The 26,477-nt window shown below is 42.4% G+C and overlaps 1 protein-coding gene across 12 annotated transcripts in view; it reads left to right on the top strand.

Annotated features, from left to right (window-relative positions):
• Nucleotides 1-26,477, top strand: part of USP54 (ubiquitin specific peptidase 54) — a 270,452-nt gene that overhangs the window by 112,617 nt on the left and 131,358 nt on the right. For 10 of the 12 annotated variants that reach the window (XM_075130691.1, XM_075130690.1, XM_075130688.1 and 7 more), the window contains 2 exons: nt 9,588-11,083; nt 16,361-16,453. In XM_075130691.1, coding sequence (XP_074986792.1) covers nt 10,937-11,083; nt 16,361-16,453 — 240 coding nt within the window. In that variant the 5' untranslated portion in view covers nt 9,588-10,936. Of the gene's footprint in view, nt 1-9,587; nt 11,084-16,360; nt 16,454-23,883; nt 24,222-26,477 lie in introns of those variants that run through there. The other 2 variants (XM_075130687.1, XM_075130692.1) reach the window with 2 other exon arrangements.

The raw sequence follows: 26,477 nt of genomic DNA, 5'->3' as shown, positions 1-26,477 counted from the left end.
TATCCACATCCTTCTTGAAGTGTGGGGCCCAAAACTGGACACAGTACTCCAGATGAGGCCTCACCAATGTCGAATAGAGGGGAACGATCACGTCCCTCGATCTGCTCGCTATGCCCCTACTTATACATCCCAAAATGCCATTGGCCTTCTTGGCAACAAGGGCACACTGCTGACTCATATCCAGCTTCTCGTCCACTGTCACCCCTAGGTCCTTTTCCGCAGAACTGCTGCCTAGCCATTCGGTCCCTAGTCTGTAGCTGTGCATTGGGTTCTTCCGTCCTAAGTGCAGGACCCTGCACTTATCCTTATTGAACCTCATCAGATTTCTTTTGGCCCAATCCTCCAATTTGTCTAGGTCCTTCTGTATCCTATCCCTCCCCTCCAGCGTATCTACCACTCCTCCCAGTTTAGTATCATCCGCAAATTTGCTGAGAGTGCAATCCACACCATCCTCCAGATCATTTATGAAGATATTGAACAAAACCGGCCCCAGGACCGACCCTTGGGGCACTCCACTTGATACCGGCTGCCAACTAGACATGGAGCCATTGATAACTATCCGTTGAGCCCGACAATCTAGCCAGCTTTCTACCCACCTTATAGTACATTCTTCCAGCCCATACTTCCTTAACTTGCTGACAAGAATACTGTGGGAGACTGTGTCAAAAGCTTTGCTAAAGTCAAGAAACAATACATCCACTGCTTTCCCTTCATCCACAGAACCAGTAATCTCATCATAAAAGGCGATTAGATTAGTCAGGCATGACCTTCCCTTGGTGAATCCATGCTGGCTGTTCCTGATCACTTTCCTCTCATGCAAGTGCTTCAGGATTGATTCTTTGAGGACCTGCTCCATGATTTTTCCAGGGACTGAGGTGAGGCTGACTGGCCTGTAGTTCCCAGGATCCTCCTTCTTCCCTTTTTTAAAGATTGGCACTACATTAGCCTTTTTCCAGTCATCCGGGACTTCCCCCGTTCGCCACGAGTTTTCAAAGATAGTGGCCAATGGCTCTGCAATCACAGCCGCCAATTCCTTCAGCACTCTCGGATGCAACTCGTCCGGCCCCATGGACTTGTGCACGTCCAGCTTTTCTAAATAGTCCCTAACCACCTCTATCTCCACAGAGGGCTGGCCATCTCTTCCCCATTTTGCGATGCCCAGCACAGCAGTCTGGGACCTGACCTTGTTAGTGAAAACAGAGGCAAAAAAAGCATTGAGTACATTAGCTTTTTCCACATCCTCTGTCACTAGGTTGCCTCCCTCATTCAGTAAGGGGCCCACACTTTCCTTGGCTTTCTTCTCGTTGCCAACATACCTGAAGAAACCCTTCTTGTTACTCTTGACATCTCTGTCTAGCTGCAGCTCTAGGTGCGATTTGGTAGGCCCCTTACTGAATGGGGGAGGCAACCTAGTGACAGAGGATGTGGAAAAAGCTATTGTACTCAGTGCTTTTTTTGCCTCTGTCTTCACGAACAAGGTCAGCTCCCAGACTACTACACTGGGCAGCACAGCATGGGGAGGAGGTGACCAGGCCTCTGTGGGGAAAGAAGTGGTTTCTGACTATTTAGAAAAGCTGGACGAGCACAAGTCCATGGGGCCGGATGCGCTGCATCCGAGAGTGCTGAAGGAGTTGGCAGATGTGATTGCAGAGCCATTGGCCATTATCTGTGAAAACTCATGGCGATCGGGGGAAGTCCCAGACGACTGGAAAAAGGGTAATGTAGTGCCCATCTTTAAAAAAGGGAAGGAGGAGGATCCTGGGAACTACAGGCCAGTCAGCCTCACCTCAGTCCCTGGAAAAATCATGGAGCAGGTCCTCAAGGAATCAATTCTGAAGCACTTAGAGGAGAGAAAAGTGATCAGGAACAGTCAGCATGGATTCACCAAGGGCAAGTCATGCCTGACTAATCTAATTGCCTTCTATGACGAGATAACTGGCTCTGTGGATGAGGAGAAAAGCGGTGGATGTGTTGTTCCTTAGACTTTAGCAAAGCTTTTGACACTGTCTCCTACAGTATTCTTGCCAGCAAGTTAAAGAAGTATGGGCTGGATGAATGGACTATAAGGAGGATAGAAAGTTGGCTAGATTGTCAGGCTCAACAGGTAGTGATCAATGGCTCCATGTCTAGTTGGCAGCCGGTATGAAGTGGAGTGCCCCAAGGGTCGGTCCTGGGGCCGGTTTTGTTCAATATCTTCATTAATGATCTGGAGGATGGTGTGGATTGCACCCTCAGCAAGTTTGCAGATGACACTAAACTGGGAGGAGAGGTAGATATGCTGGAGGGTAGGGATAGGATACAGAGGGACCTAGACAAATTGGAGGATTGGGCCAAAAGAAATCTGATGAGGTTCAACAAGGACAAGTGCAGAGTCCTGCACTTAGGATGGAAGAATCCAATGCACCGCTACAGACTAGGGACCGAATGGTTCGGCAGCAGTTGTGCAGAAAAGGACCTAGGGGTGACAGTGGACGAGAAGCTGGATATGAGTCAACAGTGTGCCGTTGTTGCCAAGAAGGCCAATGGCATTTTGGGGTGTATGTGTAGGGGCATTGCCAGCAGATTGAGGGATGTGATCGTTTCCCTCTATTCAGCATTGGTGAGGCCTCATCTGGAGTACTGTGTCCAGTTTTGGGCCCCACACTACAAGAAGGATGTGGATAAATTGGAGAGAGTCCAGCGAAGGGCAACAAAAATGATTAGGGGTCTGGAACACATGAGTTATGAGGAGAGGCTGAGGGAGCTGGGATTGTTTAGCCTGCAGAAGAGAAGAATGAGGGGGGATTTGATAGCTGCTTTCAACTACCTGAAAGGGGGTTCCAAAGAGGATGGATCGGATGACAGAACGAGGAGTAATGGTCTCAAGTTGCAGTGGGGGAGGTTTAGGTTGGATATTAGGAAAAACTTTTTCACTAGGAGGGTGGTGAAACACTGGAATGCGTTACCTAGGGAGGTGGTGGAATCTCCTTCCTTAGAAGTTTTTAAGGTCAGGCTTGACAAAGCCCTGGCTGGGATGATTTAGTTGGGGATTGGTCCTGCTTCGAGCAGGGGGTTGGACTAGATGACCTCCTGAGGTCCCTTCCAACCCTGATATTCTATGATTCTATGAACCTCAGTCGGTGAAAGAGACAAGATTTTGAGCTACATGGAGCTCTTCTTCAGGTCTGGGAAAGATACTTAGAGTATCAGAGCTCATACAAGATGGAACAGATTGTTTAGCAGAGGAGTGGGCAAACTACGGCCTGGGCTCCGTATCCGGCCCTCCAGATGTTTTAATCGAGCCCTCGAGCTCCTGCTGGGGAGCGGGGTCCGGGGCTTGCGTTGCTCCGGCACTCCAGCCAGGTAGTGGGGTCAGGGGCTTGCCCCACTCTGTGAGGCTCCCGGAAGCAGCAGCATGTCCCCCTTCCAGCTCCTACGTGTAGGGGCAGCCAGGGGTCTTCGCGCGCTGCCCCCGCCCCAAGTGCCTGCGGACAGGGCCTCCACGTCGGAGCCAGAGGAGGGATATGCTGCTGTTTTTAGGAGCTTCTTGAGGTAAGCGCCACCAAGAGCCTGTACCCCAACCCCCTCCCGCACATCAACCCCCTGCCCTGATCCCCCTCCCACCCTCCAAACCGCTTGGTCCCAGCCTGGAGCACTCTCCTGCACCCCAACCCCTCATCCCCAGCCCCACCCCAGAGCCTGTACCCCCAGCCAGAGCCCTCCCCCCCCCCAGTGCACCCCAACCCTCTGCCCCAGCCTAGAGCCCCCTCCTGCACCCTGAACTCCTCATTTCTGGCCAGACCCCAGAGCCTGCACTCCCAGCTGGAGCACGCATTCCAACCCCCAATTTCGTGTGCATTCATGGCCCGCCATACAATTTCCATACCCAGATGTGGCCCTTGTGCCAAAAAGTTGGCCCACCCTGGTTTAGCATAAGTAGTTAACACATTATAAGCAACCATGCAAGCTGAAGTGGCCTGTTAATATCTTTGTAATAGGACAAAAAAGGGGGATTAGGGGTTACAGATTGTTGTAATAAGCCATAAATCTAATGTCTTTATTAAAACAATGATTTTTAGTGTCTAGCAAGGAATTTAAACTCCCCAGCTTATCTTTTGAAGGTGTTGTGCAGGTTTCCTTTGAAGATGAGGACTGAGAGGTCAGATATGGAGTGATCATATTCTGAAAAGTGTTCGCCCATGGGTGGTCTTGTTTTTTATCATTTTTTTGTGTAAGTTCATTTGATAGCATAGTGATTGTCTGGTTTCATCAACGTAGTTGTTGGGGCATTTAGTGCACTGCATGAGGTACACCACATGTTATGATAGCATATGTAAGTCCCATGGATCTTGAAAGGTGTGTTGTGGGGGGTATTGATCATCATAGCAGGAGAGAGATATCTTCAGGTTTTGCATCTGTTGTTATGGCTGGGTCTGGTACTGCTTTGAGTTGGTGAGTCCTGGTCTGTGGGGAGCTTGCTTCTGGTGATGAGGTTGTGTTGTTGTTTGAAGGCCAGAAGAGGAGGGTTGGGAAAGATTTCTTTCAGGAAGTGGTCCCTGTCAAGTGTGGGAGGGAATTGTTTGATACCCCATATGAATTGTTGCATGGGGTGGTAAGTGACAACTAGGGATGTGCAGTCAAAGAGTTTTTCATTTTCTGTATTGAAGCAGGTTCTCTCAGGACATTTGGGTGGCCCATTCCATGATGCAATCTACTTACCTGGTGGAGTGTCCTTATTTGGTGGAGGTGGTTTTAAGTGTCTTAAGGTGTGTATCCCAGACTTGCTCCTTGAGCATATTCTATGCTATGTAAGTGCCTGTCTCTGGATAAGATTTTTTGTTGTGTTTGGGGTGATTACTCAATTTGTGAAGGTAAGAGTGGTGATCCATCAGTTTCTTGTACATAATTGTCTGTATGGTTCCATTGCTGAAGCTGATCATGGTGTCCAGGAAGTTGATGCTAGTGTGGGAGTGCTCTAGAGAAAGTTTAATGAATGGGTGGTGGCGGCTGAAATTGTGGTAGAAATATGAGAGAGTTTAGGTCGTCTGTCCAGAGGATTAAAATATCATCGGTGTATCTCAGGTATATCATTGGTTTAGTGGTACATTATCTGAATCGCAAATGAAGATCCTGTTCCTCTCTCACTCCACAATCAAATGAAAGTGCTTTACGTTTTAATTAAAATTTAACATCTCCTTCAATTTAGTTACACTGAAATAACCTGTTGCTCTGAAGCCACCTCCTCTATTGTTATGGTGGGATTCCATTCCTAAATGTACGTAGTTAAGGGTGTTCATGCAATCTGATTTCCTGACTGGATAAACATCTGTAAGTGCTTTATCACTGAAAGGAGGACTTTCCCACTTGAATGAACTCAGAAGTGAATTTTCACTAAAATGGATTTCCTTTGACATTTCTTTGTTCATTTTACTGTTATGAAAGACATTAAATAAGGGCTTCCTCTCTCATAATTTTTTTTCTGCTTTTCAGTGAAATCATTCATGATCATTGTTATTGCATTGCAAAATCAAGTGGTGGTCGGATATGGGTTAAAAGGGCACAAAACCACACTTTTAAATGGGGAAAGAGGAAGATTTACTGACTGCGAACACATGCAAAGTAACCAAACTTAAGTTTTTGTCTGTTTCTGTTATGAAACTTGGAGGTCCTTTAAATAACCGCAGCTCTCACCTCATTATTTACTAATGTCATCACAAACTTCAGTGGTTTTAGCCATGTGTAGTGATAAGATTGAAGCATCCATCTTGCTAACTTGGCTGTTGTAATTAAGCCCAGGGCCAGGGCTTTTTCTTCAAGCAGTGGTGAGGAACTTGTGGTATACTGCGTGGAGAGATTTGTGACATGACTGAGCTTAATACAGCAAGCCCAGGGATCAAGACCCTAGACAGGGAGACACCACCATTTCCAATCTTGAGGAGGATGTCAGTAATATGTTCATCATCAGAGGGGGGATAAAACCCCAAGTCAGTATTTAAGTTTAGTTCTGTTAGTATCAATGGCTGATTTACCAAGTGGATGTGAACAAAGAGCAACTTAAATTTTTCTGCGGCAAATGTCTTTAAGAGCACTCTATGCTCTCTCGTTCTCTCTTGCTCTCAGCATGGCTGTCAACGTCGTGTTTCTTCAGGCCAGAAGAATGTGCTGAAATTGTTCTGTGGATGAACTGCCAGAGGTACTATATGAGTAGTGTCCCTGGTATTCTCTTGCATATTGAGCATGGCTCTGTGATTCAGAGTACATGTTCCCCAAGTAGAGAATTTGACAGATAACACAGAGATTAAATCTATTATGGGGGACCTCTAGAGCCATTCTGGATTTCCATTTGTCATGTTTTTTGTAGAATCATAGGACTGGAAGGGACCTTGAGAGGTCATCTAGTCCAGTCCCCTGCACTCATGGCAGGACTAAGTATTATCTAGACCATTCCCGACAGGTGTTTGTCTAACCTGCTCTTAAAAATCTCCAGTGATGGAGAGTCCGTAATCTCCCTAGGCAATTTATCTCAGTATTGTTTACCATTCGTATCTGTGACCTTTTTCTAACAACAGTTGCTGGATTAATCGGTCTTTGATTGTCAGAAGTTCTGTGTGGGCCACTTGTAGCTTATTACAGTCACTACTAAAACAGTAAACAAAATGCACATATTTTAAAACTTTTATAGGCTTCCTTCATAAATTTGGTGTCTACTGTAACATGTTGGGTAACATAGCTGATGCCCTTGCTACATTCTTGGCAATCTTTGAGTCAGACCTGGCACTTTTCTAGTTTGATCCTATCTGTGTAGTAATGGTTTTGCTAGCAAAAAGTCAACTCTAGATTTTATCTGTGAGAGCAGCTCTGATAATGCTTATCTTTTTGATTTCAAACTCTGTTTGCTGGAGTCCTGCCAATATGTCACTAGCCCATAGAGTAGAATGTAGCTTCTGAATCTATCATCTGATTTTTGATTGTGCTTGGATATTTTAAAATGATGAGAGAAGCATAAAGCTGGAATTGTTGAGAACCTGTAGCATTGAAATGCTGCAAAGCTCTGGAAATCCTATTAGCAATACAGTCATGGGGTAGTCTATTACATTGTTAGAAAGCTGTTGCATTTTGTATTTTCTTGATATGGGTGTAGAATCTTACTGCTTTTTTAAGGGGAAGTAATATATGGAAATGTTTTTTCTTGCTGAAAATGAATGGCATGTTTTCAGAGATTTATAATAAATGTATATGTTCTCTGGGGCCTCTGCCTTATATCAGAATGTTGCCTTGACTTGACTTCAGCGAAGAAAACTGCTATGGCTGGGACTGTTTACAAGATGGCACTCTGTTTAGGAGAAGAAAAAACAAACTCTGTGGAACACCTGAATCTGTTAAAAGGGACACTGCTAACATCCTTCCTTTCCTTTTCCAGAGTGTTGTGGTTAATGGGTTAGTGTGTGTATGTAGATATATATGTTGGGATTGGAACTTTTGCTGATGGTTCTGCAATGGGTGAATTGCTATCAAAAATGGTGGAAGCAATGGCTCTACCCTGGTGCGTGGTGGGGTTGGTTTTTTTTTTTTGGAATTACAGTGAAATTTTAAATAAATCCTTTTTTCTTTAGTGTGAAAGCAATGAGCAGAGGAGGTAGGTGAATGGGAACCTGTAAATAGGGTGACCAGATGTCCCGATTTTACAGGGAGAGTCCCGATTTTGGGGTCTTTTTCTTTTATAGGCTTCTATTATCCCCACCCCGTCCCCGTTTTTCACATTTGCTCTCTGGTCACCCTACCTGTAAATGAGACTAGAGAGAGTTGTCTCAAACCTTTGGAAAGTTCAATTTAGCTAGAATTCCATTCTGAAGACATTTGAATTACAAAATTTAAAGTGTGGCTATGTTTTGTAAAGTGGCAATGTAAGATGGTGATATTTTTCTCAACAGATCTTTTCCTTGTGTACATTCACAGACATAGCTGTTTAATGATAAAAATGAGTCTTTATTGCTTTCTTATTCCTGTTAACTCTGTACAGTCAGCATAGTTAAGAGAGATCAAACTGAGTTTATTCCATCTCGTGCAACAGTAATAGAATGGAATGTAAATAAACCAATTGGCTAAACCTGCACAAATCTTGGGAGGGCAATGGGCATTCAAAAGTGTTGCTAAGACCTTACTTGGTGTGCGAAATCTTTATATCTTGTGGAGACATGCAAAATGGGAAGAGCCCAGCTTGACTTTCTGATTCCAGGATGAGTTTACAGTGTTAGCAGCTAGCAAAATGCCCTTATGGAATAGCTGAACCCATTTGATCTGGAAACAACTGATGTACAATAAATTTGGAACCTCACAATGACTGTTTTGTAGCAATCCTACTTTAATAATCCTGCTTTAAGATGAAAACAAAAGTCCAATAAATATTTCTTAGGTGTTTGCTCACTGAATTTGTTGGCACTGTGCCCTTCTGGATTTCACCCTTCAGACTTTCAAACTCCTAATTGCAGGTATTGTGGGAAAGAGTGGGGAGGGGTGCCTTTCTTCATTTTCTTTTGTGAGAATTACATCATCGCTATTCTGCATGAGTTGAGTCATTCCAAATAGCACTCTGGTCTTTGTTGATGCTCAAGCCTGGCCAGTATATCTATCACAGGCAGGGATGGTTTACAAAGATCCATAAGTGAATGCTGGAAACTGAACTATCCCAAGTGATTTTGGCTGATAGTTCATTAAGGCCTTGAGGAAAGAGAGGAGTTGATATTTGAAGTTGCTTTGAAATGATTCCTATACACCTTTCAGCATTTAGGAATGCTGCACAACCGGCTTGATGTTGTTCTGTGTGTTAAACTCTCAGGAGTAGGATTTAATGGTTAGAGCATGGGACTGTAAACCAGGACTACTCTCCTGTAAAACAGAGAGATTTACCTACTTCACAGGGGTAGGCAAATATTTGTATTATACATATTTGTAGAGCACTATTAGATCCTCAGATAAGTCTAATAGAAGTGCAAAAAATTACTCTTAGAAAGGAATGGGTGTGTGAGGCTCATACAGAGATTGCTTCTTTAGGTATTTGTGAAATTCTAGCTATGTTTTGATGGTAAAAAAGAGGTTTATAGTTAAGGGCATTCTCAATTATCTAAGAAGTAAAAATAACCACCATCAATTTTTTCCCCCTAATATATGGAGTCTGTCTGCTTCTCTTTGTGTAGTACAGTGTTGCTGTACTCTTGAACCAGATCATGTGTTATAATGCCATTTGGCTTACATTTAGCTAGTTCTTGATGGTATTGATTTATAGGTTATGTGGGAGAATACTACAGAAACCCCTGTAATGTCAGTAGAAAAACTAATTAGCTAACTACTTTCACAGTATGGCTGTGACATAAATACAGGTGGACTTATTACATTAGAACTTAGTGTGCAAAAGGTTTTTCTCCTAAATCCTTTAAATAGTATTCCTGAAGGACCATGCCCATTATTCATGCCATGTGGGTAAGAATAGAATTTCTCAGAGATGAGAATTGTTTTCCACATTTCCTCATGTGTTAGGACTAAATGATTGTTTAAATTCACTCATGAAAAGTGCATCTTCCTCTTAATGGTTCTTTTGTTTCTATTTGTAGGCTCTCAGTGTCATTTGGAAGATGGCTTCCACCATATCTGGATTAAATTCCTTGTCCTGCAGATGACTAGCATGTTCTCTAAATAAGAAAGTGGGAGAATATTCTGCTCTGACAAAGGCATTCTGAACAGTAACTCCACGAGGAAATGCAGCTACGTTTCCATGCCCTCTTGCCCAGGTTTAGCACTGCTGCAAAGCCCCAAATCCAGATGAGACAATCCCCTCTTCCAAAGTGTAAACATGATTTTATAATACTATAAATATGCATATATAAATATAGTTTGTATTTTTTCAAGATCTTTGTTAGAAACTGGCTAATTTGACACTTCAAGGAGTATGTGCTAAGAATGATGTGCTGTAGCCTATTCATATAAAATTGTATGTAGCTTTAAAAAATATTAAAATTAACTTCACCCTTACATCATATTTCATCCATGTTTCCCCATGACACATGCCCACAGGTTCCTCTGCTTCTTGTTCTTAATTTCATTTTGGGGATGTGCTTTTGTATTTTTTGTTTTGTTTCAAAAGGTTCTGCATATAGTGGGAGGTGAGGCAACACTGGTCTTGGCAGAACACCACAAAACCAAGAGAGTAATTACATGACGCAAGCCTTTGATTATTTTTTTCTCTGTAAAACTTTCTGGCACGGCTGGGCATTCCAGTTGCAAAAGAAGGAACAGGAGAAGAAACCTCTAAAGATCTGCATGGAGAGTTAGAAGAACTTTTCTGTTAAAGTTTTACTACCTAAAATAAAAGCACTTCCCAGTGCAATTCTGGAATCTTTTTCATCCCTCTCAGAACTGAAGTTATCTTTTCACCACTCCCATTAGAAGCAAGGCTTTATTTTGTTTTTGGCAGGCTTGCCTTTTTACTAGTTGTGTTGCTCTATGTTCTGTGGGAGGATTATAAAAGTATTAACAGAAGTCTTACATTTTGCTTGTCCTGGACCCTGCTGGACTTCAGCAATTACACTGTCTTCTAGAGAGTTCTATTGAAGTGACAGCCTGTTCAGAAGAAGGATGTAACAGCAAAGCAGTTGCACTTGAAAGACCAATGGATTCCTTCGTTTTGCTTGCTTCTGTTCTGTTGCCTACAAAGCATCATCATCCCTATATCATCAGCTGATGAATGATAGCATCCAGCGCTGGATTTAAAATAAATATATATAGCTAACTCATGAGTTCCATGTGTACACATTGAAGAAGAAATTTTGTTTAAACTGTATTTTAAGAGGATTGGATTGTACTGCTCAATTTTCACTTTGGGTAAAGGATCTTGTCCAGTGAAGACTTTCAGTCAAACAGAGATACAAAAGCCTTCTTCATATTATAGAACTAAATGTGAAAGATGTCTTTGAAAAGGACTTATTTTTCTGTTGGACGGGGTGGCGTGCAGGGGATGTTTACTCCACGTAGTACAACTTCCATTGCACCCAGTAAGGGCCTCAGCAATGAACCGGGACAGAATAGCTGCTTCTTGAATAGTGCTTTACAGGTAAGGATGCGGTATTCAGCTTGTCTGTCTTTGTAGTTCACCTTTTCGATTTGCTTTATATTCTTATTGTTGCTAACTTGTTCTTCTAGGCTCTGTCTACACAACAAATACAACCAAATTAGGGGACTTTTGCAACACCATTGTCTCCAGATAGAATACAGGTTTCAGAGTAGCAGCTGTGTTAGTCTCTATCCACAAAAAGAAAAGGAGGACTTGTGGCACCTTAGAGACTAACAAATACAGTTCTACTTTGTAGTGTAGATTAACTGTGTTCCATAACTGGGCTAAAGCCCTAGACTTTCCAAGACAAAAGTATATTAAAGGGGTACAGTTAACTTAAAAATTACACTTCTGTCTGAATTTTTTAATTTAAAATGAATAAAACTGAAGGATTAGAGAAACCTCCTTTTTCATTTTTTATGTTCAGTTTTGTGTGGTGCACCAGTCAATTATTCCTTTTGTTTATATGGGTTTTCACACAGCAACAGGAGAAGAAAAATATTTGTAAGAAATAGGAAACTGATTTTGAAACCACAAAAATTGGCAGGGCTTCTGGCAAGTCTAGTTCCTGAAACTGATTAATTTTTTTTAAATAACTAGATTCAGTTGATAGCGTCCATTTAAAATCCCTTTTGTATAGTCTGTATTCTTCGACTCTTGAATTAGAGATCACAGGCTGGTGACTTGATGAGAGAAGTACTGACTTTTCGTCTATGGGAGTTCAGTTTGAGTGAAATAAGTTCGGTTCATAGTTCATGTCCAGCTATCATTCTTTAACTCATGTGAGATGAAGAAATGTTCTTGCCCAGAACTGCCTTCAATTCCCTAAAGGAGATATTCCTTCCAGGTCAAGCCTAAGTCAGAAGTTAAGTTCTTAGTGGATTTATATATGTAATACAATTATTTGCATTGTGACCACTTATACACTATGAATGCCAGTCTTCTGGACTTAGTTCTTCTTGTTGGAAGGTGTTCCTTAAGGCCCTGTCTGTACATCAGCTACAGTTAATTTTGGGGACACAGTTTCAGCACAGTTAAATTGCAGTATGGGTAGGACCTAAATGACAATTTACTTAGCATATCAAGGATTGAAAATTTCACTGGCCTGAGATCCAAGATTTGCCATATTAAAGTCTGATCCCATGCCAAAGAAGTTGTGTGATAAGACACTCTGCTTGAACTCAGGAAATGTGCTTCCTGCTTCTGTGCCACAGACTTCCTATGTGACCTTGGCTAAATTACTTAATTTCTCTGAGCCTCAGTTCCCCCATCTGTAAAAAGGAGATATTTCCTTCCTAGAATCATAGGATTAGGGTTGGAAGAGACCTCAGGAGGTCATCTAGTCCAACCCCCTGCTCAAAGCAGGACCAACACCTTTTCCTCTTACCTTTTGTCTATTCTTTTTAAATTACATTCTCTTTGGGGCAGAGACTCTCCCTTACTATATGTTTTGTGGCTATCACAATGGGGCCCTAATCTCATCTGGCAACTCTAGATATTACTGTAGTACAAACAAATAATATAGGTGGAAGGTCTAGTGAATAGTTTACGGGCCTAATATCCTATGAAATACCAGGGCTCAAAACAAATGGAATCTAGCACTGGAAAGATGAGATTACCCGTGGCATATATTTCCATTTCTTTTGGGTCATGAGATTTTGTACATTAAATTTGTAAAGCACTAATTACTGTCTTCCTCACCAAACTTCAATTCTCACCCGATTTTAGTGCTTGCTTGGTATCTAATGAACTGCTTGATGCTGTACAGCAGTCTGAAAACTTGGGATCCTGTCCTTCAAATAGCATACTCTGTTAATCTTTAAACTCTAATTGGTCAAAAGAGATTGGATGCTAAAAATATTGAAGTGGGATGTAAAAAGGAAGACGGTAATCAGAATGACCAAATTTTAAAGCTGTATCTCATATTTCATTAAAATAGTGTCTTCGATATTTTTATTGTGGAATGTTAAATTTGTAAAATGTAAACTTAAATCTGAGAGACTGTTTGAATTATTGCTGCTGCTTATGATATAGGTAGTTCCTGTTTTTACATTTGAGAGGAGCAACAATTACCTCATGCAGTTAAATTTAAAAAAAATACTGGATTCTTTCCTAAATGCAATATTTTCTCCCCTTCGTTCAGTCTGACATAGCTCTTCTTGAGTTTTGTATGTCATGAGGAGCAGCAAAGATTTCCACAGTCTCACAGGAAGGGCTACAACTCAAGTACAAATATTAACTTTTACGTTTTGAACTTTTGGGAAGCTTCACAAATTTAATAACAAATACAATACAGGCAAGCTAGGCCTATGGGCTACAATATATAATAAAAACATATAAGAAAAAATACAGGGTAGATTTCATTTAAATCAAATTGATTTAAATCATGATTTAAATCACTAGTCAGGAAGACTCAATTTAATCATGATTTTCTACATAAAAGTGCATTCTTGGTGGTGGTGGTTATAACCTTAATTCATATTCTTCACAACTCAGAGATAGATGTAGGGGGTTTCATTTTTAGAAGGTACACACTATACATTTTTAAACAGTGATTTATTCTGAAAACTTTTCAGATTAGTTTTACAGCTATATCAGAAAATGAATGATTGTTTGGTTATTTCATATACCAAAGGTAATTGAAGCAGATATTTATGAAGTCATTGGGAGGTGAACTATCTCCAATTCAACAGGTTACTCATTAATATTTGGAGGATTTTCTTGACAGGTTGTATTAGGAGGAGAACATCACCAGGCAGACATTTTAAATTGTTTTATTTAACTAAAACAACATTATGTATTCTGGATTTTTTTCTTCAACAGCAAACATACAATATTTTAACAAAACAAGCATATGTCCTTTCTCACATTTGTCTCCAGACTTCTTCTCCTTGTCCAAATCTATTCTGCCCCCAACAATCTTCTATTCATTGAACTTTTTGAAACTTTGCACTTTTAGAGAGAGGTAAGGGATTGACTCTGTGTACACAAATTTGCAGAGGGACAATAGAGTTGTCTGTTATTTCTTACCTCTGTATATTTATTTAAAAACATTTTTGCTGTTAACAAGCATGTTATCTCTGGAGACACAAATCCACAGTTTGAGAACTGCAAAACTAAGCATCTCTGATGGTATCTTCTAGACTGAGCATGGAGTCTATATAGAAAGATTTACCTAAATAATCTATACAGAAGCCTGTGGAACCCCACAAAATTGGGTCCCTAATCCATGAACTATTGGAACTCATTTACAAAACTTTTTTTAAACATTACATGACTATATTGTCTTATACTATAGAATTAGAATTTATAATCCCTATTCCATGATGAGATATCTTTGGGCTATAATGTACCTTAATTAAAACTATATTTAGATAGGTTTTTTTCCTCAAAAAGCATTTTATCAAAAAAAAATCTGATTTAAATAAAACAGATTTTTAAAAAAATCATTGATTTTTATCCACCCTGAAAAAATACTTTTACACTTGTAAACTTGTGCTCTAAGTTCCATTACTTAACAAATTGCCAGGACTGGAATCACTTTGGGAGACCAGGATCAATAAACTTTTCCAGCAAGTTATCTTGGTCAGCAACCAAAAAGAAAACGTACACTGCCTGTGCATATGCTGTGGAAGCATTTAGTCAGTTAAATGCACAATGCAATTTGGGTCGAGTTTCTTTTAGCACACTGCCTTAAAGATACTGCTTCTTGATGTTGGATATTGAGTGCTGGGTATACACTAAGGCCCAATTAATATTAGTTGAAATTAAGCTAGTTATCAACAATCATATTTATTTAGAATTATTGTTATACTGTATAATGTCTTTAGTCAGAGATTGAAAACATTCAGAAAGGTTAATATTATCACAGTTTTTCAGAGGTGGACGCTGAGACACAGAAGTCAAGTGATTTGCCCAAGGTCACTGTTTCAGTGGTAGAGCTGGGAAGAAAACCCAGTTCTAACTTTTATCTAATTTTGCCTATAATTTAACCTATATGCTAGCAACAACCAATTGTAAACACTTTTGATGCTAACACATGATAGTAAATACCATGATTTCTATGCGGGTGGGGGGGGGGGAATACCCATCCACATTGATCAGGGCTAGAACATTTCCAGTAGCAACTGTGTGTAAATATGATTGTTGCTAGTTTGATTTCAGCTGCAGTGGAGATAGAACAGTACTGTTTTGGCCAGTAAGAGCCAGTTTATCTGTGCAGCAGCCACTCATAGAGTAATGGGTCTTTAGTTCTTCCAGCCAGAGTGTTGGGGCTAAGATGAAATGCTGAACAAAGGGTAAGTAATTTATAGGTCACCACAACCAGAACATTAGGACTGACAAATTATTAAACAGTTTTTCCTGTGAAGAGTATACATTCTTCAGAGTGCCCACATTGCTTGCAGACAGGTTCTGTAGTTGGTCAGCAAACTCATGCGGGGAAAAACAGGAGAAAGAAGTCTCTGGGAATTGGAAGAAAGACCATCCCATCATTTTGGTGACAATGATTAATTTTTTTTAGATTAGATTTTCTTAGGCTATGTCTGCACTCCCACTTCTGTCGGTAAAACTCTGATCTGTCAGGGGTGTAGAAAAACCCCCCACCGTCCTGACAGACACAAGTTTCACCGACAGACTTGGTGGTGTGGACAGCTGGAGAGCTCTCTACATAGAGCGGCTACGTGGGAGACCTTCCAGCAGCACAGCTGAAGCAGTACAGCTGTGCCGCTGTAAGGTCTATAGTGTAGACGTAACCTGAATCTCCTGTTATCTAATGCCATTATATTACTCACTTTCCAGCATGGAAACTCAGCTGCATCTACTAAAATTGGGAATATGTCCATAAATATGCTGACAGAAAAGGAGTATGCAAGCAATACAATGTAGTATTAGCCCCTTTTCTCCCTAGAACTGTAAACTCAAAACACCTGAGTCTCCGCCTGCCCATCTTGTGGCTGAGCAATTCCACAGCAAAAGGCTTGAAGATTTAAAAGCATGTTATGGGATCTGAATCCACCCCAGGAGAATTACAGCCTTAGTTAAGCGTGTGAGAGAGATGCTGAGGGATGTTCTGTTAGACAGCATGGGTAGTAAACTAGTATCTATAACTGGAAACACGTAGGGCAAGAAAAATGAAAGGCATGTCTTGTTAATGAATAGTTTCAATGCATGAATGCTTTTTGGAAATATTTGGATTGTATAATTTTGGTTAAAATCTTGTGCAAGATTTTCCTATTCAGATTAATAAAATAACCTGTGCTTCCTTTTGCTTTACAGGTTCTTTGGCACCTGGATATCTTCCGTCGCAGCTTCCGACAGATCACGACGCACAAGTGCATGGGAGATTCTTGCATTTTTTGTGCTCTTAAGGTAAGAGATGGGAGCAAAAAAAGAAAAACAGTTTGGAAAAATTGGAATTTTTTAACAGAGATTGTATTTGTGGCTTGCATTTAGTTAACCATTGACACAGCGACTGGTGAGAAGGAAAGTAAATCTACTTAGATGCAGGCTGCAGAGAGTCATAAGGTATAATGCCATACCTTCAGGATATTCAGCCAATGGGTTGTGAGAATGTCATGTTTCTGTCTTGAGTTTCCTCCATTAAATGTGTAATTACTCTCTATCCTTCTGCTAATGGAGTTCTACATGAAGCTGACAGGAGCCTCCATCTTATGTGAACAGTTTAATTAATTTCTCAAACTCAGTTGTATTTTCTAATTTGACTTTTTGATTTATAATTATTATTCTCAGCATAGTCAGTGTCCTCCTCAGTACCTGCCTTTCCATAAGAGCTGCTTAAGAAACTAGTTTCAAAGTCAGAAGTTAAGTAATAGAGAGAAAAGGTGAATATGCAGCATCAGTGAGTGTATCACCAGTGTTGGTCAGTTATTATGATAACAGAGAGTGGAAACGATTCTAACAAGAAACGATGTATATAGTTTTGGGGGAAGTGTGTCTCTTGCCTATGAAGCCTTCAGGCTAAAACTCTTTTTCAGTTTAAAACTGTTGGGGGGGAATTTTTCTGAGATGATATTGGACTGTGGTAAAGCTGACTCAAGAGGCTTCTCTCACCAGCCTTATGAGTATTAAGAATATAGTACACACCTTTAGGGAACCTGTTCACAGACACTATTATTAAACCTATTTCACAAGAGGAGAAACAGGTAGTTAAATATCATAGACATGGGCATGGGAGTAAGGAATTCTGGATTCAGATGTTGGTTCTGACACTAACTGGCTTTGTAACCTTGAGTAAATTACTTAGGCCTACATTTGCAAATGTGTCTTAATTTTGGAAGCCTCCAGTTTTGGGTGTCCAGCTTGAGATGCTTGGTTTGCTGAGAACCGACAACTCCAATTAAAGTCAATAGAAGCAACGGACATTCAGGACCTCTACAAATCAGAAAAATTAGTCGACATACTTGAAAATGTATACTGCAGCCTCCCTGAGTGGCAGTTTCCCCATCTGTAAAAATGGGGCAGTGATATTTACCTAACTGTCCAATTGGTTGAAAGGCCTAAATAAATTAATTGTATTGTGGTAGCACCTGGAGGTCCTAATCCTGTTTTGCTAAGCCCTTTACAGACACATAACAAAAAGATGGTCCCTGCTCCAAAGAGCTTACATCCTAAGTATGAGACAACAGATTGGCACAATAAAGTGGCAGGGGGGAGCACAAGGTAACAGTGAGATTATAATAAGTGAAACAGGCAGTAATCCCAGTATGCTAGCTGTCTAACCATTTTTGAGTGACTTGTAGGCATCATGGCAGAGACAAGTTTAAAGGATGAATTTGAAGGAGGGTAGTATATTGGCATGGTGGATTTTTACAGAAGGGAACTCCCATGCATGGGGACAGCAAGGGAGAAAGCATGATGTTAAATTTTCCATGTGTACATGGACAATGAAAATTTGATATGGAACAGAGGTGAGTGTCAATGGTTCTATACCAGTGGTTTTCAACCTTTTTCAAGACCCCTACACAATTTCAAATGGCGGTGCAGACTCCTTTGGAAATATTGAACATAGTCTGCAGACTTCCAGTGGTCTACAGGCCACAGTTTGAAACGACTGCTCTGTGAGAGGAGGTAGGTAGAACTTGGCTAAGCCATGAGGGGTGGCACATAGTTTGTGATTATGGAGGAAACAGGGAGTCATTGGAGGGACAAAAAGGAGGAGGTGATGTGATTAAAACAATGAAACAGAAAATAATTGCAGCAGCATTTTGAATGCTCCCTTGAATGCAAGATACGCTATTGTTAAGGCCAGGAAGGGAGGAGGTTTCAGTAGCTGAGGAGCAAGATAATGAAGGCCTGGATGGAAGTTGCAACTGTGTGGATTGAGTGGAAAGGCCGAATATTAGAGATGTTTTATAGGAAGAAGTGGCAAGATTTGGACACGGCATGGATGTATGGGATTAGAGAGAAAGCTGAGTTGAAGATGATAGATTATGGCCCTGAGGGACAAGGAGGATGGTGGTGAGGTCTGTGGTAACCAAGAATGAGAGGACGGAAGAGGGCTTAAGGGAAAAGATCAAGGAATTAAGTTTTGTCTGCGCTGAGTTTTAAGCTAACAGCAGGACTTCACAAGGAGAAATCAAATTCAGGGTGAGATTTTAGTTTGAATAAAAGTGGCTCCAAAATGGAGCTCTGAGTTATCAGTGTAAAGATTATAGTTGGACATGTTTTTGAATGAGGTCACCAAGAGAGACTGTGTAAAGAGAGAAGAAGAGGGGAATATTGGACTGTGGATGAAGAGGATCCTCTGAAGGAAACATGGAATGATTAGAGAAGTAGGAGAACCAGGAGAGGAAAGAGTCATGAAAACCAAGGGAAGATGAGTCATCAAGAAGAGTGTGGTTGGCTGGTGTCAAAGGCAGCCGATAGCTCAAGGAGGATAAGGTTTTGAGTTTAGTTTACAAAGTAAATGTTTGTGAAGTGTATGGAAGTTCACAATGTTTGTTAAAGCTAGTTAGTGGCAGATGGGAGCCCAAAACTTAAAAGATCTGAGTTTATATCCCTGTGCTTATTCTTAAAAACATGTGGAAAGGCACCACTTGGTCCTCTTCCTCCCATCTTTGTATGATTGAAAATACCTATATTTATGGGTTTCATATCTGAAGTCAATATACATGCTACGTTAACCACAGTCTTTAGCAAGCTTTCATCAGAGCTTTTGCACCATACCGAATTCCAAAATTCTTTCACCCAGTTCAGGAAGCTTACATCCAGTTGGTGCAGTGTTCCTATGCATTATGAAAGCCTGGAGGCAGAGTTAAGAACTCAGCAGAGTTTATGTATTAAACCATTTTTAGTAAGTAAATTATTCCCTCCAAGAAACATCCCTAAATGTAGTTAAAAGCACCAGTACGTGGCAAGAAAGAAAGGGGGGGGAGAAAAGAAAAAGGGAGGGGGAATAGAAACTCCAGATTAGATTTAATCCAAGCCAAAATCTTGTAATTGTTTCTCATTCTAAAAACCAGTTCTTTGTTGGTGGAATACTGAGTTAGAAATCCTCTTAGGGAACTTTAATGCTAGAGTTGGCCAAGATTCTAATGTATGAAGTAGCACCACTGGGAAGGAAGGAGTGGGTAAGACCAATTCCAACGGCATCCTTCTACTCAGCAAATGTGCAGAGCATGATTTTATGATCACAAACATAATCTTCAGACAAAGAAACAAATACAAAACAACTTGGCAACACCCCCACTCAAAACAATGGCACCTCCTAGACTATGTCATTTTAAGAACAAGGGATATAAGAGATGTCCAAATCATCCGTGTTATGAAAGGAGCCGATGATTGCTGGACTGACCACTCCCTGATGAGGTCAGTAACATCCATCAGGATTGCACCGAAACATAGAAAGCAATCCAAATCACACAGATGGCAATACAACATCCAAAGACTTCAATCCTCAGTACACGAAGAGAACTTCCAAACACTCCTCAGTGAAAAACTGGCCATACGCAAACCTGGAAATGACAACACAAGTGTCGAAGAAGACTTGGAAGCCCTGAAATAGACCATCCATGAGGTTTGCGAGGAATCCATTGGCTTTGATACCCGCTGCCATCAGGACTGGTTTGACAACAACAACGCTGAGATTACAGCCCTTTTGGACCAGAAGAGAAAAGCTTTCTGCGACTGGCAAAACCAACCACTACCCAGTCAGAAGCAGAGCACTTTCCATCAGCTCAAAGCTGAAGTTCAAAGGACGATCTGAGAAATCAAAAACAAATGGTGGGAGGACAAAGCAAAAGAAATCCAAACATTCCCTGACAGACATGATATGCAGAGCTTTTTTTGTGAGACAAAGACCCTGTATGGACCACGCTCATGTGGCCTCACATCTCCGAGATCAGAAGATGGTAGTGCCCTTCTTAAAAATAACAAATCCATCAAAGAGTGCTGGAAGGAACATCATCAAAAGCTTCTAAATTGAGAATTGACTGTGACTGATGACACCATTGACTCTAACATTCATAAACCAGTCGGAGAACACTTCAATCTCTCTGGTCACGCAATCACAGACATGAAGGTCGCTATCTTAAAACAAAAAAACTTCAAATCCAGACTCCAGCGAGAAACCGCTGAATTGGAATTCATTTGCAAATTGGATACTATTAATTTAGGCTTAAATAGAGACTGGGAGTGGCTAAGTCATTATGCAAGGTAGCCTGTTTCCTCTTGTTTTTTCCTACCCCCCCCCCAGATATTCTGGTTTAACTTGGATTTAAACTTGGAGAGTGGTCAGTTTAGATGAGCTATTACCAGCAGGAGAGTGAGTTTGTGTGTGTATGGGGGTGGGGGGGAAGTGAGAAAACCTGGATCTATGCAGGAAATAGCCCGACTTGATTATGTAAAGAGTTGTCACTTTGGATGGGCTAGCACCAGCAGGAGAGTGAATTTGTGTGGGGGGGTGGAGGGTGAGAAAACCTGGATTTGTGCTGGAAATGGCCCACCTGTTGATCACTTTAGATAAGCTATTACCAGCAGGACAGTGGGGTGGGAGGAGGTATTGTTTCATATTCTCTGTGTGTATATAAAGTCTGCTGCAGTTTCCACGGTACACATCTGATGAAGTGAGCTGTGGCTCGCGAAAGCTCATGCTCAAATAAATTGGTTAGTCTCTAAGGTGCCACAAGTACTCCTTTTCTTTTTACCATTGACTCTATCCCTCAGCACCCAATCTGGGAAACTCTTGCCAACCCACCAATATCTGAAGAGGTCTGCAAAGCAATTAAACAAATGAAAAACAATAAAACACCAGGTCCTGATGGCATACCAGCTGAAGTACTGAAAGTGGGGGGAGAAGCACTGACTAACAAAAAGAAAAGGAGGACTTGTGGCACCTTAGAGACTAACAAATTTATTTGACCATAAGCTTTCGTGAGCTACAGCTCACTTCATTGGATGCATTCAGTGGAAAATACAGTGGGGAGATTTATATACACAGAGAACATGAAACAATGGGTGTTATCATACACACTGTAACGAGAGTGATCAGGTAAGGTGAGCTATTACCAGCAGGAGAGCGGGAGGGAAGAAACCTTTTGTAGTGATAATCAAGATGGGCCATTTCCAGCAGTTGACAAGACCATCTAAGGAACAGCGTGGGGAGGGGAATAAACATGGGGACCCATCACTCTCACAGATATTGGGAGACAGGCCAGTCCTTGCTTACAGACAGCCCCCCAACCTGAAGCAAATACTCACCAGCAACCACACACCACACAACAGAACCACTAACCCAGGAACCTATCCTTGCAACAAAGCCCGTTGCCACCTGTGTCCACATATCTATTCAGGGGACACCATCATAGGGCCTAATCACATCAGCCACACTATTAGAGGCTCGTTCACCTGCGCACTTCAATCTCTCTGGTCACTCAATTACAGACCTAAAAGTGGCAATTCTTCAACAAAAAAACTTCAAAAACAGACTCCAATGAGAGACTGCTGAATTGGAATTAATTTGCAAACTGGATACAATTAACTTAGGCTTGAATAAAGACTGGGAGTGGATGGGTCATTACACAAAGTAAAACTATTTCCCCATGTTTATTCCCCCCCTCCACCCCCCACTGTTCCTCAGACATTCTTGTCAACTGCTGGAAATGGCCCACCTTGATTATCACTACAAAAGGTTTTCTCCCCCCCCCCCACTCTCCTGCTGGTAATAGCTCACCTTACCTGATCACTCTCATTACAGTGTGTATGGTAACACCCATTGTTTCATGTTCTCTGTGTATATAAATCTCCCCAATGTATTTTCCACTGAATGCATCAGATGAAGTGAGCTGTGGCTCATGAAAGCTTATGCTCAAATAAATTTGTTAGTCTCTAAGGTGCCACAAGTACTCCTTTTCTTTTTGCGGATACAGACTAAAATGGCTGCTACTCTGAAAACTGACTAACAAGCTTCACTTGCTGCTCCTCAAACTCTGGCACACCGAAGAAATCCTTGCCGACTTATGTAAGGCTAACATCATCACCATTTTCAAAAAGGGAGACAGGGCCGACTGTGGCAACTATTGAGGCATTGCCCTCCTCTCCTCTTGCTGGAATCTTGCTGAATCCCCTGCTCCCTGTTGCAGAGGAAGTACTTCCAGAGTCCCAGTGTGGCTTCAGACCATCATGAGGCGCAACCGGCGTGATTTCCGCAGCCAGGCAGATCCAGGAAAAATGTCAAGAACACCACCAGGAGCTGTATATGAACTTTATCGGTCTGACCAAAGCCTTCGACTCTGTCAACCGTGAGGCTCTGTGGAAAATCATGTCAAAGTTTGGTTGCTCAAGGAAATTTATCATTATTGTAAGATTCCGCCATGACCAGATGACTGCCTCCATCTTGTGCAGTGGCTCTACCTCTGAGCCCTTTCTCATCTGAACTGGCGTAAAACGAGGTTGTGTACTGGGACCCACCCTTTTCTCTTTTTTCTTAGCAGCTATGAAAACACTAACCCAACACCATCTGCCACAGGGCATTGGCATCCAGTATTGGATTAACTTCAACCTTTCTCATCTCCATGCCAGAACTAAAGAAACAGTAACCAAATTCCAGTGCACAGATGATTGTGCTGTAGTTGCACACTCAAGGATGGATCTAAACTTCCCTTAATTGCTTCTCTGAAGCTTACAAAAGCCTAGGGCTAACTCTGAACATCAGCAAAACAAAAGTTCTCCACCAGCCAGGCCCCGGTCAAACATCAGACCCAGCAAGGAAGATCTACATCAACAAAGAAAATTGAAAAATGTAGAATACTTTCCTATCTTGCCAGCCATCTCTCACAGAGGGCAGGCATAGACATCGAGATTCAGCACAGAATTCACTGTGCCAGCCTAGCCTTTGGCAGACTGTCTCACCGGGTGTTCAACAATCACAACATCCGAACACATACTCGACTTTTAGGTTATAAAGTAGTGGTAATCCCAACTCTCCTCTACGGCTCTGAGACTTCGGTGTCCTATAGAAAACACCTGAAAAACCTGGAACGCCAGCACCAGCACTTTCTTTGGAAGGTCCTCAACATACAGTGGGAGGATCATCATACTAACGTCAGTGTCCTCACAGAAGCCAACATCTTCAGTGTTGAGGCCCTGATTATCCAGCACCAGCTGAGGTGGAGCGAGCACTATGCGCGCATGCCTTGATGTATGCTTATCAAAACAACTGCTCTATGCCCAACTCACTAAAGGAGAATGGAAACAGGGAGGCCAAAAGAAATGCTTTAAAGACACCCTCAAGATAAACATTGAGAGATGTGGCATCAACATCACACACTGGGAGAGAGAAGCCCAGGATAGGGATAACTGGTGAAAACTTGTCAGAGAGGGAACATACACTTTTGAGGGAAATTGCCTTGCCCTGGTTGCAGAAAAACGCCAGAAAAGAATGGAAAGATAACTGTCATGCAGCAATTTTGACCCAACCCTGTCTTCCAACACCACCTGCAATGTCTGCCAATGAGGCTGTGGCTCAAGGATTGGACTCCTCAGTCACCAAAGGACCCATGAAAAACAAAATCTGTGAAAGAGATCATCCTCGACCTCGAGGGATCGCCAATGACTATGTAAAACTTCCAAACTCTATTCAATGGCTTTGAGGAGCTCTTCTGACTTTTATTGCCATGTGGTATGTAAAACTGTGCAAGAGAAAAATGAGTATGTAGAAATCTGTTTGTGATAAGTAGTAGAATTGTCTCATTCTTGAACACAACCAGCATACTTACCCTACAACTGCAAAATAGTGCACATACTGTTTTATCTGTTGTGATGGCAGGAAACCATCATTATTAATCTGTGCAAAATGCTGCTACACATGCATAAGCACTTGAGATTTTTCAGGTTACATTTTGTTACTGTTTTATGCTTGCTATTTTGAAATGGAATATTAAGAGCTAGAGTAAAACTGAATTATAAAATACAGGAATATAATACAAAAGGAAAAAGCTAAGTCACTAGGTTATACTGGAGAGGCAGAAAATGAAGAGCCTCTTGCTACATGCTCATGGAAGGGAGACAAAAAACAAAAGATAGTTTTCAGACTTTTTCCTGGCTTCATGTAACCTTTGCAAGAGACACTGATACTATGGTGAGAGTACACTGTAAATAAATACCCAGATTGGTGTGTATATAATTATAGTGTAAGTAACTTTTATATCCATTTGACTTCAAAACCTTTTGGCCCTATGTTGGTCACATTGAGGAAACAAAAGACCTTGCATTAGTAGGAGCGTTGCCAGCAGATTGAGGGAAGTGATTATTCCCCTCCTTGGGGCACTGGTGAGACCACATCTGGAGTATTGTGTCCAGTTTTGGGCCCCTCTCCCCCAACTACAGAAAGAGTGTGGACAAATTGGAGAGAATCCAGTGGAGTGCAACGAAAATGATTAGGGGGCTGGGGCACATAACTTACGAGGAGAGGTTGAGGGAACTGGGCTTATTTAGTCTGCCGAAAAGGAGTGAGGGAGGATTTGATAACAGCCTTCAACTAGCTGAAGGAGGGTTCTAAAGAGGATGGAGCTTGGCTGTTCTCAGTGGTGGCAGATGACAGAACAGGGAGCAATGGTCTCAAGTTGCAATCATGGGCGGCGAGTTTTATGGGCCCGTGGTGCCTGGGCACCACGAATATTCCTGGTTCCCAGACACAGTGGGCCCGGCTCCAGCTCTGGTCTCTCCTTCGGCCCCACCTTCTGCCCCCGGGTGCCCCCTGGGCTATTTAAAACAGCCCGGGGCCCCACTCACCACTGGCAACGCAATGGAGCTGAGCAGCTTCCTGCCTGCTCGTTCCACGTGGCTGCTGGCCTCTCCCTGTGGCCCCTGGGCAGGGTGGGTCTGTGTCCTGCCTCAAGCGCCCCTGTGACCAATCGGAAGCTGCGGGGGCAGTGCCTGGGGGTAGCAGCGCATGGAGACCCGGCCCACCCTGCCTAGGAGCCTCAGGTAAGCGCCATACCCCCCATCCCTTTCCCACACATCCCCTCCCACCCCCAAATTCCCTCCCAGAGCCTGCACTCCCATCCCTTTCCCACACACCCCCTCTGACACCCAAACTCCTTCCCAGAGCCTGCACCCCTACCTCCGTACACCCTCCTGCCCCCAAACTCCCTCCCAGAGCCCGTACCCCCATACCTTTCTCACCCCCCTCCCAGCCCCAAACTCCCTCCCAGAGCCTGTACCCTCATCCCCTCCTGCACCCCCACTCCTTGCCCTAGCCCAGAGCCTACACCCAAGCTTCATCCCAGAGCCTGAACCCCATCAACCCCCCTCCTGCAACCCCACCCCGTGCCCCAGCCCGGAACCTGCACCCACTACCCAAACTCCATCCCAGAGTCTGCACCCCAGACCCCCTCCCCCACCCAAACTCCCTCTCAGAGCCTTAGGCAAGTGGTGGGGGGGTGGAGTTGAGGGGGGTGTTCTGGGCAGCACATTTCTACAAACCTGCCACCCCTGGTTGCAATGGGGGAGGTCTAGGTTGGATATGAGGAAAAACTATTTCACTAGGCGGGTGGGGAAGCACTGGAATGGGTTGCCTAGGGAGGTGGTGGAACCAAAGCTGTAGCTGGGATGATTTAGTTGGTGTTGGTCCTGCCTTGAGCAGGGAGTTGGACTAGATGGTGTTCTGAGGTCCCTTCCAACCCTAATTTTCTATGATTTGTCCATCAAGTCAGGTGTCCCATCTTCAGCAGTGGTCTATTCCTGATGCTTGAGGGAAAAGATCCTAGCTTCATAATGCTCTCTCAGTACAAATAACTAAAGCTGCAATCGTTTTAATTCTTGCCACATATTACTTGGCTTTGTTCATGAATTGATATGGAATCCATTTTGAAATCGCTGCACGCCCAAATGGGCAACCAACCTTTTGAAGTAATCCGATATGTATACGTTTACG

Source organism: Caretta caretta, chromosome 7, assembly GCF_965140235.1.
Source record: "Caretta caretta isolate rCarCar2 chromosome 7, rCarCar1.hap1, whole genome shotgun sequence".
NCBI lineage: Eukaryota > Metazoa > Chordata > Testudines > Cheloniidae > Caretta > Caretta caretta.
The sequence above is the reverse complement of the archived record's forward strand: the minus strand, read 5'-3'. Positions and strand labels throughout refer to the sequence as shown.